This window comes from Crotalus tigris, unplaced genomic scaffold (assembly GCF_016545835.1).
Source record: "Crotalus tigris isolate CLP2741 ecotype Arizona unplaced genomic scaffold, ASM1654583v1 scf7180000017987.690289119674:8195010, whole genome shotgun sequence".
NCBI lineage: Eukaryota > Metazoa > Chordata > Lepidosauria > Squamata > Viperidae > Crotalus > Crotalus tigris.
The window spans coordinates 3,581,037-3,593,445 of record NW_024096758.1 but is presented as its reverse complement, the minus strand read 5'-3'; the positions used below and the strand labels follow the sequence as shown (position 1 = coordinate 3,593,445).

General features: G+C 37.8%; 1 protein-coding gene across 11 annotated transcripts in view; it reads right to left on the bottom strand.

Annotated features, from left to right (window-relative positions):
• OTOF (otoferlin) overlaps positions 1-12,409 on the bottom strand; it is a 164,728-nt gene that overhangs the window by 125,103 nt on the left and 27,216 nt on the right. For all 11 annotated transcript variants that reach the window (XM_039345994.1, XM_039345990.1, XM_039346001.1 and 8 more), the window contains exon 2: positions 10,956-11,014. In XM_039345994.1, the coding sequence (XP_039201928.1) occupies positions 10,956-10,975 (20 nt within the window). In that variant the 5' untranslated portion in view covers positions 10,976-11,014. The remainder of the gene's footprint in view (positions 1-10,955; positions 11,015-12,409) is intronic.

The following is a 12,409-nucleotide window of genomic DNA, read 5'->3' as shown; positions in this document are numbered from 1 at the left end:
TAGGATATGACAATATTTGAGTACCACCAGTGCTTAGCAAGGTGTCAAAAATTTGATGACTAAAAAAAGGGGGGGATTTTGGGTTTCACTGATTAGATTCATTTTTTGTTATAGAAATGGCTAATTTATAATTTTATGGAAAAGTAAAAAGTTGAAGTTCAATGTTAATGCTTCCTTCTACTGCAAAAGAGGAAGTCTGTTCTTTTTCCCTTCTCCCCCTCACTTTCCCCCCTTTTTCCTTCCCACTGTGTCCAACTATTTGCTTTTGTATTTTATTCTATAATCTAATAAAATATTACAAACTATTTTAAAAAAAGGAAAAAAAATATCAGTTTTAATTTCTTCGGTAGCTGTTCCTTTGCTAAATCACTTTCCCTTTGCACTGACAAATGTAGGATGAATTTATCCATGTTTATTAATATGCACCACTACCAGCTAGCTCAGGGGTCTTCAAACTTGGCACTTTTAAGACTTATGAACTTCAACTCCCAGAATTCCTCAGCCATCATGGCTGGTTGAGGAATTCTGGGATTTGAAGTCCACAGGTCTTAAAGTTGCTAAGTTTGTAGACCCTTGAACTAGCTGTTCGGCCCTTCTTCTTCTCTCCCTCTCCTCTTCTTCCTCCCTGCCTTTTGAGCTGTCCTTCCACTGTGTAGTAAGAATGCACCCCCCCCCAATCCCTTCCCTGTATCCTTAAAGACACAAGAATCAAGTGCTAAGCAAGAAAGGCTTACAAAAGCCTCTCAGAATAAAGAAACACATAAACTCCAGGGTTTTTTTTCTTTAAGCTGCCTCAGGCATGTCACGTGTCACAATGTTACAATCCGAGAATGAAAGGCTCCGGCAATTGTGAAAAGCTTTAACCTTAAATTAAGCCTGTTTACCTTCAAAGAAAACTTTCTAAAAGCCATAGACAGACTCAAGATAAGGGGATAAAACTAATTACATTTGTTTAAAGGGATTACACCTACGGAAGTCAACACTTTGGACTCATTGCTAGCCTTTGTGAAACAGACTAAAATATTCCAATAACCAAAGCACACAAAGGAGCCTCTGAATTACAAAACACTGTAAAAACTGTACAAAAATCCTTATGGTAACCCAATCAAGCTGCAAGTTGATCCAGAACTAAATAAACCTACCTCCTTTCCAACATGCTTGTCTCCTGGCTTTTCATTTCATCAGCACTGATTGCATTCTCCTGGCTGGAGAAACGAACCAGGGAACCTTTTCTTTCAGCAACAGCTGCTGCTTCTTCCTTGTCTCTTTTTCCTCCCTACCTGCTGAGCTCTCCTTCCACAGCTTCTTCTCTGTCCCCTTCTCTTTCCCTGTTGTTTTTCCCCTTTCCCGCCAAAACCACCTACTTTTATAGCCTCTCCTCTCCTCTCCTCCCCCCCATTTTTCTTCAGTTCACCTTCAGCTCTGCACTGCTTCCGGAAGCACCAATCAGCTGAAGCCAATCAGCTGGAGCCTTTCTGGCTCCTGGGGCTTCTGCCGAGTCCCGACAGTCCTACAGCTATAGTTGCCTCTCCCTCAGGCTTGGGTTGCTACGGCTCATTCCCCTCCCGCACTACACTTCTCTAGGATGGTTGTGTACCACCTTCCATGTACCAAAGTACCACAGGTGGTATGCATACCACCGGTTGAAAAGCCCTGGTCTACAGAGCCTTCAGCAACAGAACATAGCTATGCACTGTTACAACCCTATTTTAAAAACACTCCAAGTAAAATAGGTGCATTAGGTTTGTGCCAATTTCTCTTTAACCTCTAACCCTTCCTCCAAATTAAAAGAGCCTCCATTTCATTCTTTCCCTCTCTAGAGGTATCACCAGAGAGCTGTCCTTTCTGGCTCTACGATAAAAGAAACAAACTATGGCACATGGTCAAAAGGAGTAGTTTGCTTCTGCTCTTGTAAGTGTTATTACAATTGTAATTGAAGTTTGTGTGAATGTTTATGGATACAAACACAACACACATACTGTACATGGCCTCTAGGGAAATTATTTATTTATTGCAGTTGATTAAAAACATCCATTAGGGTGTTTTCTCTGACATGTTCCATTAGCATTGTTTAATCACACAATTTTCGCTTGCTCATCATTCACTATTAAGAGGCAAGAATCAGGGTCCTTTAATTTCTTGGTGTAGTGCAGGATACTTACAAAGCTTAGTTTGGTTTGCAGAAAGATCCTGAACCATTTTCCAGGAACAATGTATATATGTGAAAATTCCATTTTTAGGTGGTTTCCAAAATGTAACTAGTATGTCTGAATCTGTTAATAGAATGTATGCAGCTATTTTATTGCCACATATGAAATCTGGAGGCATATGACAATCCTGCTGTCTTCTGCCATGTCATATGCATAGATTTATTGCTCAGACAAGGTTGTCAAGAAAAGAAATCATCCTGTACTTTACTTCCAAAGAGTTATCTTGAGGGGTTATATTTCAGTTTGATTTTGTTTCCTTCATGGTGACTGCAGCTCAACATTAATAATTGGCTTACTTCGGGCAACATACTAGACTAAAACATAGTTAGGTGCAGTATGTGTCATCATGTTTTGGAAACCTAGCTATTAGTTAGTATATTGTATACACAAAACAATTATGGTTTATTAACTTAAGCTTAGGGTTTAATATGATGGGATGATTCCAGTTTTTATATTTTCTGTTGAAAATCCAGAAGCAGTTTTCCAAGTACAAGAACAAAGTGATGAAAAAGCAGGCTGGGCCAGTGTAAAGAAAGAAAATAATACAGATTATCTACAAAGTAGTGTGTATATTAGTGTATGCATTAGGAACAGTGGGGGAAATTCTATCAAATGTAAAAAGAAACATTCCAATTATCTAAGTGGTGATTTCTTTACAAATAGGCACAACAAGAATTCTTGCCTCTGAAAAAGTTTAACAATTATATGAGTTTATTCAAACACCCAAAAGAGCCTCCTAAAGTCAAATTCTCAGTTGCTTGGCAACTAGCAGGCAGCAGAGCTTAAAAGGATTAACTGACAAACATAAGAAGCCACCTCCAATTAATTCATGAGCTAATATACCATACGTTTCCTTCCTTCTCAAAGAAATAAACAATAGCCCAATCAGGTCTATGACAGGTCAACATTGTTAATACTACCACTACACCATAGTAAAAAGACCAAAAGTAAAGAGCTCTTTTCAGCCCAGGAGTTACAACCTGTCCCTTGTGAAAACATGCCATTTTTGGAGGACCAAAATCACCTTGTAAACATGAATAAGCTCTCATTAATGAGCTCCAAGATTTCCATCATTTACAATGCCTTCTACTTCTTTTTAAATTCATTTCAGATCTCACACCCTGCCCTGATATAGAGGCTTTGTTTATTAATTTATTTGCTTGATGGTCAAAGAACAAAAGTTTGAGATTATAGAAATGCATACAAGAGATTCTCCAATTTTTAACTAAAGTGAGGGATAAATAAAGGGCCTTTTTCAATAGTGCCCTGACTCTGGAATTCTTTTCTAATAGATACTTGGCTGTTTGTTCTACCATGCTTCTCAATTTAACTACCAAGACCTACCTACCTTCCTTCCTTCCTTCCTTCCTTCCTTCCTTCTTTCCTTCCTTCCTTCCTTCCTTCCTTCCTTCCTTCCTTCCTTCCTTCCTTCCTTCCTTCCTTCCTTCCTTCTTCCATCCACCATAGTCACATTCCCCAAGAACTGCCAAATCCATGCCCTAGCTCATATATAGTGACATAGTCTTATTTTTTCTATTATTTATAATATTGTTATAGGAAGCTACTTTCCTAGACACCTTCAGGCAGAACTAGAAGAATCTATGCCTTCCCCTTTGAGCTTTCTTATGAAAAGCTGTTGAGAAGCATCATAAACTTTTCCTTCCTTCCTTCCTTCCTTCCTTCCTTCCTTCCTTCCTTCCTTCCTTCCTTCCTTCCTTCACTGATTTATATTATTCTCTTCTTACTTGATATTTTATATATTGTTTTTATTTTATTTTTGCAGTACAGTATGCCCTGGAAGCTCTTGGCTGTAGTTTGGCTTATACAATAAATACATGTACAAAATAAAACAAATAAAATATAAACAAATCCACTAAGTTTGAAAGCTTCTCTGGGAAATTATTTAGCCAGAAAACAAAAAACAGGATTCAGACAATTCTGAGAAGCTAGAGCTTTTCGCCCATTGATATAGCTGAAGAGATTCACAAAAGGAAGTTTTAGCCCACAACATAAAGTAGCATACATAAGAATACATACATACATTGGATTTTTGGAGGCCTACCTTTTTGCTGTCCAATTTGCCAGCAGATTTATCAATACAAATAGAACTTTGCCTAGATCAAGTACTAATATTCTCATTCTTGCATGCCAGATTTGCCAGTTCAAAAGCAGTTTCGAGAAGGGACAGACCGGATCCTTAAGAATTAATCCATGCCACAGTCTGCTATAAAATTTCAAAACCTGTTGTATCTCCATTGGGCAATCAAGTGACAATAGAAGCCAGAAGCTTCTTGCACCAAGTATTTGTGAGTATCATCTCACACAAGAATAGAGTTAGAGAAACCTAAAAATAAAGATTCATATGTTTGAGAGCATGATTTTGATTCTAACTCCCAATCAACACAGTTCTCCTCTAAATGTTTAAGAACACCTATTATGTTTTACTGTAGCAACTGGAATACAGTCATTATAATGTAGGCAATACCTACTGGACTTAGAGTTTGGAAAATGACAGGCACCCTGTCAACCAGGAGTTCCATGAATGAATCTCTGTTTGGACCATGAATGATTTAGGATCATGGATGATTTAGAATCTGTCTTTCTCTGCCCAATCTGCCTCATTGTGGGGATAAAATTAGGGAACATATTCATATTCATATTCACAGAGGAAAGACAGGAAATACAATAACACTTTGGTAGTGTTATTTTTCTTGTATTTTCCATAATTCATAGACATTATTTTTGCTGGCAGCAACACTGTTATTTTCAAGATTTATTCATGAATAACAAAGCACTTTCCATTTCTTAAAATGGTTTTAATTGCAGAAATGACATGATGTCTTGGTTAAGACTCTCTTACCACAACTGTGGTACGCCAAGGAAGCCTGTAGTTCTCACAGCCACGTGCATCTTTATTGGACTGTATCACAGCAGGCAATGTTTCTTCTGTTTGATCCCATCATGTGGCTTTATTGACCTGATATTCAGTGCTCAGAATAAAGGATCGGATGTAAAGCATGCTTGAATGTTAGGAGGCAAAGAATTTTCCTTGACAGTTGTTTTCACAAGGGACCTTTATACCCTTATTGACATTTCCTGTACCTTCAATTCATTATTGAAAATTTAGAGTGACAGAAAGGGCATTTCCTATACTTCTAATATGATGATACAAAGCCTTTTATTCCACTCCAATTAAATCTTCAGGGATACTTTACCTTATACATTTTTATAAAAAGGATCTCAATATATTAAGCAAACATCTACTTTGCAGCTATGGAAATACAGTAGTCTCTTTCATACTGATTTTTGACATTCTGCCTTCTCTATGGCACAGTTAGTTGTAGGATGCAACTCAGTTTCGGCTATAGACAATAGACAAGAATTTGCTATTTATTAAAGAATGTTCTTCAAACCTTTATTCCCAGCTTTATTTAAATATTTAACCCAGCCAAGAATTGCAGATACTTCATACACAAGGGAGTCTTGCATAATGACTGTAAGCACAGGAAAGACAAAAGTACACCTCATATAAAGCAATTAATTGTTGATGTGTATTCTTTGTCAATCTTTGGTCTAAGAGTGGCAAAAGTGTCTAATATCGTGCTTGATTTTTCCAGACACTCTTCATCCACATGCCTTATATACAGTTTGAAGATTACTAGCTTCAAAGAGTTTGATCTGTTGTAAAAACACAGTGGGACTAATATTTTAAAGAACTTGATTATGCTTTTACACATTAGATGGAATCAGATCAAAAAGCCCTTTCAGGTCTGGTGTCAATTAAGATAAGTAAATCTGACAAAAAAGGACAATGGCAATGATCCCATGGAGCATTATAAAAGTCTAATTAAGACTTTGAGAACAAAGACTACATCAGAGGCATGCTCAGTTTCTTAAAAAGTCAGTCCATTTATCTGTATATTTTCTTTCACTGTACTGAAAATGAAGCAATCTATTAGAAAAAATCTTTTATGCGAATCTCACAAATCACTTTTTGGCCTTGGATTTCAAGGGAAAGGCAATCAAGTGCGGATTTAATATTTTTATTTTAAATTTTATATACATTATAAAAATGTATATAATACATTTTAATAATTTTAAAATGGTTATCTCATACTGTTTAAAAGTTCTTTTATATACTCCTTACCCTCAAAGAGAATTCAAAGTTGGGCACTGAAACAAGCTGAACTCAAACTAGTTTGTAAATATGCAAAGTCAAATATAGAGGGACACATAAATTCTGCGTAAGCATGTAACCCTTTCAAAGAAAGCCCAGAAATGATGACATTAATGGAACATGGATGAAACACTTAAGGACAATATACCATCCCTGGGAACACCTTTGGTATTTTGCTTCTTAACCACAACTGACTGGGTTTACACAGTATATTAAATTGTAAATTGTATTTATAAACCATAACAGGTGAATTCCTACAATACACCAAAGGCAAATAAATCATATTACAGTTCAGTAAGACATGTTTAATTTAATGACAACTGTAGATCCCCCAGCTGAGAAACAAACTTGAACATCCTAGGACATGTGAACTAACCCTGATTCTAAGGTCACACCTATTTGGAACTCCTGAAAAGGTCTTATAGAAAAACCATGGAAGAAAGGGAAAATATAGGCTGATGATTTTCCAGGCAACAAGTTGCACTGCATTTGTACCCAGTCAAAAGCATTGACATGTAATCAAGTTTCCCTTTCTAACACTGATGACTTACTCTCTATCTATAGAATAAGTTGGTTCTGAAGATTGCAGCTGAGTAAAATTCACAAAGAAAAGAAACTCACTGTGAAGTGTGGGAGGGAAAGGGAGAGAAAGAAAAGAAGGAAAAAGAAAATGTAGATGGGGAAGAGAGTGTCTACAACCTGAGCATTTTAACGGGTATGTGATGAGAGGGAGGCTGTTATGTAAGGTTTGCAGCATCTGTGGTTTATGTAACAACAGAGGAAGAGACAGCTTTGCAGATTTAGGGAGACAAATGTGAGAGCTGCACTTAAGAAATTCTCTACAACTTCACAGGCATAGACAAGGCTTACTTCAAGTTGAGCGATAAAGAGGATTGCCCTAGGCATGATTTCAGAATGTGAACAAAGAAAGTTATTTGCAGCATAAACAGCTTATACTGCTATATATAACTCCAGGCAGCTCATGTACAGCAGACATTAAAATGCATGACTTCCAGGTAAAAGAAAGTAATACATTCAGGAATGGCGTGAACCAAGGGTGGCTTTTATTCTTTAGAATAGGATTAGCAACTTAGATGCATAAACACAAGGCATCCATAAACTCTTACCACCTACATCCATACCACCAAAATGATAGTAAAAAAAATCACAGCTAATGACTAAAATTTCACAAGAACCTATGGGAGGATGACTAAAGTTTCATAAAATTGGTGATCTCGTGAGTAATTTTAGAAGGAGACTCCAACCATTGTACAACGATGAGATCACAGAAGAGCAAATAGAGCTGGAAACAGTTGCTGGCTGCAGATAAAAACGGAGGTGATTCACAAAGGGGTCAAGAGAGAAATGGCAAAAGTGGTATTGCACCAAACTCCACTCCTTTTGTAATGTGCTGTGATATAGCAGGCAAATACAAAGAGCTGGCATTGTGATGAGACATTGCTTTGATGAAATCACTGTATCCCAAGGAACTCTGGGTAGAAGGTCCTGGCAAATTTAGGCTGTGTTGGAAAAAAGCTAAGTAGAGTCGGAACTTCTTAGAATTTGGTAAGAAACTGCCAGGAAATCCTGAAGTAGTTAGCTAGGCAGGAAAGTCAAAAGGATGTCCAGAAGAAGGCAATGGCAACAGTGTTTCCATTTTGCTACCAGAAAAACTTTGTGAAAATGTTCAGGAGCCATAAGGTCCTGATTTATGAATGCCTCTCCCATTGAAAATTAAAGGCTGATATCACTTTTATACTACAAACCAGCACATATACATTTTTAATCTTGGGTTACAGATCCTCTGAGCAGACTTTTTTTTTTATCATTGGGTCACAGAACCCCTGAACCTCTTTTGAGCTCTATCTGGGAATCTCATTCACTGCTTCCTGAATTCTCAATCATACCTAATCCTTCCCACTTCTAAACCAAAGGCACTGGAATCAGGCTGGGCAATAGGGAAGTTGCAAAGAAGCTATACTTCATCCTTTTTATTTCACTTAGGATGAATAACATTGCTGCTTATATGTTGGCAAAGGGGGGTGAGGTGGGGGAGTGACACTCTGCTGCCCCAAGAGAGTTCTGTCATTTTTCAAAGGGATGTCTTTTCAAGTCAAAAATCAATGAATTAGCATATTGTACAATTTGGTATATATAGACTAGACTAGACTAGACTAGACTAGACCAGACCAGACCAGACCAGACCAGACCAGACCAGACTAGAATAGAATAGAATAGAATAGCAGAGTTGGAAGGGACCTTGGAGGTCTTCTAGTCCAACCCCCTGTCAGACAAATGGCTGTCCAGTCTCTTCTTAAAAACTACCAGTGTTGGAGCATTCACTACTTCTGGAGGCAGGTTGTTCCACTGGTTAATTGTTCTAACTGTCAGGAAGTTTCTCCTTAGTTCTAGGTTGCTTCTCTCCTTGATTAGTTTCCATCCATTGCTTCTTGTCCTGCCTTCAGGTGCTTTGGAGAATAGCTTGATTCCCTCTTCTTTGTGGCAACCCCTTAGATCAGGGGTGTCAAACTGCCGGCCCGTGGGCCAGACGCATCATCTGGAAGCCGCGCCTACCCCATTGCCGGCAATGTCCTGATACATTGCGTGATGTCACGTGACGTCGCAAGTTTGACATGTCTGCCTTAGATATTGGAACACTGCTATCATGTCACCCCTAGTCCTTCTTTTCATTAAACTAGACATACCCAACGTATGTTTAAAACGTGTGTTTTGTGGTTTGGAATTTCAGTGATCCAAACAGGTTAAAATAAATCTACTGCAGATACTAAAAATCAGTTAATTCACAAAATATTGTAAAATTGTTTCCCCGTCCCCAGGCATAGAGTTGCAATGTATGCTTTCTATCCAGATTCCTATTTTTGCTGGAGGTGAAGAACAAAAAAGTTTTAAATCTATGTATTTATTTAATTAGTTAGTCATATTTGTATAGCAACCCATCTCACAGGAAATGATTGCTAGAGTTGGACAGTGTGATTGAGATCATCAAGTCCAACCTTTTGCAAAACCATGTTCTACAAAGTGCTCTTACCATTAGTACTTAATTTCTGACCTTTAATTAGACTCTGCTTTGTTGTAATGTAAATCCATTATTCAGTATCCTGCACTCTGGAACAATAAAAAACAGATCTTGACCTTCCGTGTGACATCCTTTCAGGCATTTGAAGAGTGCTATCATATTCCTTCTTGGTCTTGTCTTCCCTAGGCTAAATGTACTTAGCACCTTTGATCTCTTTTCATAGAACTCCATCTCTAGTCTTCTGAACAACTTCTTGTTCTTCTTTCAGCTTATTTCAATTTTGCTCAATGCTTCTGAAAGGATAGTGCCCATAATTTCACATAGCATTCAAAAGGGGTTCTGATCAAAACAAGCTAGACTAGAATAATTTCTCCTGAGGATTTGGAAATCGCATTTGCATTTGTTACAGCCACATCACATTGCTAGCCCATATTCAGTTTGCAATCAAGTAATGTTCCAAGATTTTTTTTGAAAGTGTTGTTACCAAGCCAGATGCTCTCAAATCCAGTGGTTCTCAACCTGTGGTCTGGAGACTGCTGGGAGCCCACGATGTTGTCACAGAAGGTCCACGAAAGCTTGAAGAAATATTATGATTTAAATCTTAAGTTATGTCTTGGGGGGTCCGTGGCCACAAAAGGTATTTAAAAGGGATCCGTGGTGAAGAAAAGGTTGAGAACCACTGTCCTAATCTATTCCTTTCAGCCTTGTGAAGTAATTCAGGCAAGAAGCACATCCAGAAATACTAGCTCTAACTTTATTATAACATTATTGGATCAGAATCATTCATGTCTGAAAGTACATCTCTCCCTCCTTATTTTTACAGTCCAAGAAACTAGGGAAGATCCCTAGTTTTAATTTTGGTTAGTTTGTTGGGGTTTAGTGCACTCCATTTAATTCAAGAAAATGGGTTAATTCAATTATCAGTTTAAGCATTTAGATAATTACCTTCCTATTGAAGTTTACCTTGAATAAATCCTTTCTTTTTTTTTTTGCCTGCCAGGATCATTTTGGGAAATGAGGGTTTCTTGATTGTAGTAACCATTTTGTGATAGGCAAGTCCTTCTTTCACTATAGCCATTTTAATCCACACTCTATTCTCAATATATGCCAATCAATGCAAAATGTTGGAAATCCCTAAGGACAAGGTACGTGACCCTCCAAGCTAACAGCAATACACCTACTGTGTCTCTCATATCCTCTGTAGGTTTTACCCTCTATAGGTTGAAGTTATCTGGATGATCACTAGATGGTAGCAAGGTATCAGAATTTTCTATATTCCTTGGCCGTATCTACAGGGAGTGATTGCTGGAGGTTTTCAAGATCATATCTTAAGTTCATGACTTATTTATTTGTTTGTTTGTTTGTTTATCATATTTGCATAGTCGCCCATCTCACAAGAGAGTAACTTGCTTGTATACTGATGGAGCACAATTGCCAAAACAGAATACAGAGCGACTTGTCAGCAGGTCTGAATTAGTGGCAGAATACAAAGATACCACAATTCATAACCTTTCTCCAGTTCCTTCCTTACCTCATCAAATGAAGCTTCATTCTCACAGTTCTCAAGCACTCGAGTGTAGAATGAGAGACCTGCAAAATCCAAAGAGAAAATGATTTTTACTATTGATAAAACGTTGCAGAAAGACAAAGCTGATTGTTAGAGTAAAAGAAGGACATCTAAAATGACCGCATCATATTTTATATCCACATGGATATGATAGAATTCATTTATAAGTTGGATAGGTTTTTCATGCAATTAGTTATCTGCATAGAAGGCAATGCAACAATCAGGAGCTGTCAAGTCCGCACATTTGTTCTGTGTCAAGGGAAAAGCAAGAATTCTCCATTAACTGTAACTTCTATTATTTAGGTGACAAACAGGAAATCTCACACCAGCCATAAAACATAATAGTCACTGGTTGCATTTACATAATATATTTTATATGGTTATTGAATAACATTATCCTGTTTATGGGTTTGCATGATATATTTACTGTAAGAGTGAAACAAACACATGGGCTATTTTTGACTGACATACTAGGGTACATAAAGGAAAGTAAGATTATCCCTAACCAAGCGTAGCATGTTGCACGCATGCAGCAGCTCAATTTTCAACTGATCTCATTAAACTTTAAGATTGTCTTACTCTTCTTCGATGTACCTAACCTCATTGTAACATCCTGAATTTTATGATGAAATTATTTATTTTGCCACTTTAAAGCCAGGCAGTCTCATTACTTAATTCCAGAGCAAGTTGTAAGCCTAAAAATATACACAAAATCTCTTCAGATATAGATGATTTTATCATATTAATTTTTCACTTACTAAATTTATATTCTATGTTTCCTCCAAGAGCTCAGGGTGATTTCCATGGGAATCTCCCTTCTATTTACCTGTGCAACAATAACCCTGGGAAGTAGGTTGGGCTGAGAGAGACTGCCTGGCCTAAAGTCCACCAGTTTATTTACATAATCGAAGGGGGACTTCAAACTGGATCTTCCCAGTCTTTGACTAATAGTTTAGAGCAGTGGTTCTCAACCTTTTTAATGCCGCGACCCCCAACTGGTCGTAAGTCGAGGACTACTCAACCGGTCGTAAGTCGAGGACTACTCAACTGGTGCAGCACCGTTTGCAGAATGGGACTTTTGGCGGGCTCAGCAGGGCAGAGACAGCCTGGACAATTCCTATTGGCTTTTGAAAGCCAATAGAATTAGACTCTATTCAAGAGAGTCTATTCTATTGGCTTTCAAAAGCCAATAGAATAAAAGGGAGTAGCACAGCTAAGGAGAAGGGGAAAAAAATGGCGGACTGCGTTGTTTGGCAACCCCCGTGAAATGGTCGTTCGACCCCAAATGGGGTCCCGACCCACAGGTTGAGAACCACTGGTTTAGACACTACACTGTACTAGTTACTCTGCCACTTAATTTTATTATAAAATAATTGCACCCAAAGTAATGGATGCTCACTTTATTTAGATTTTCCAAG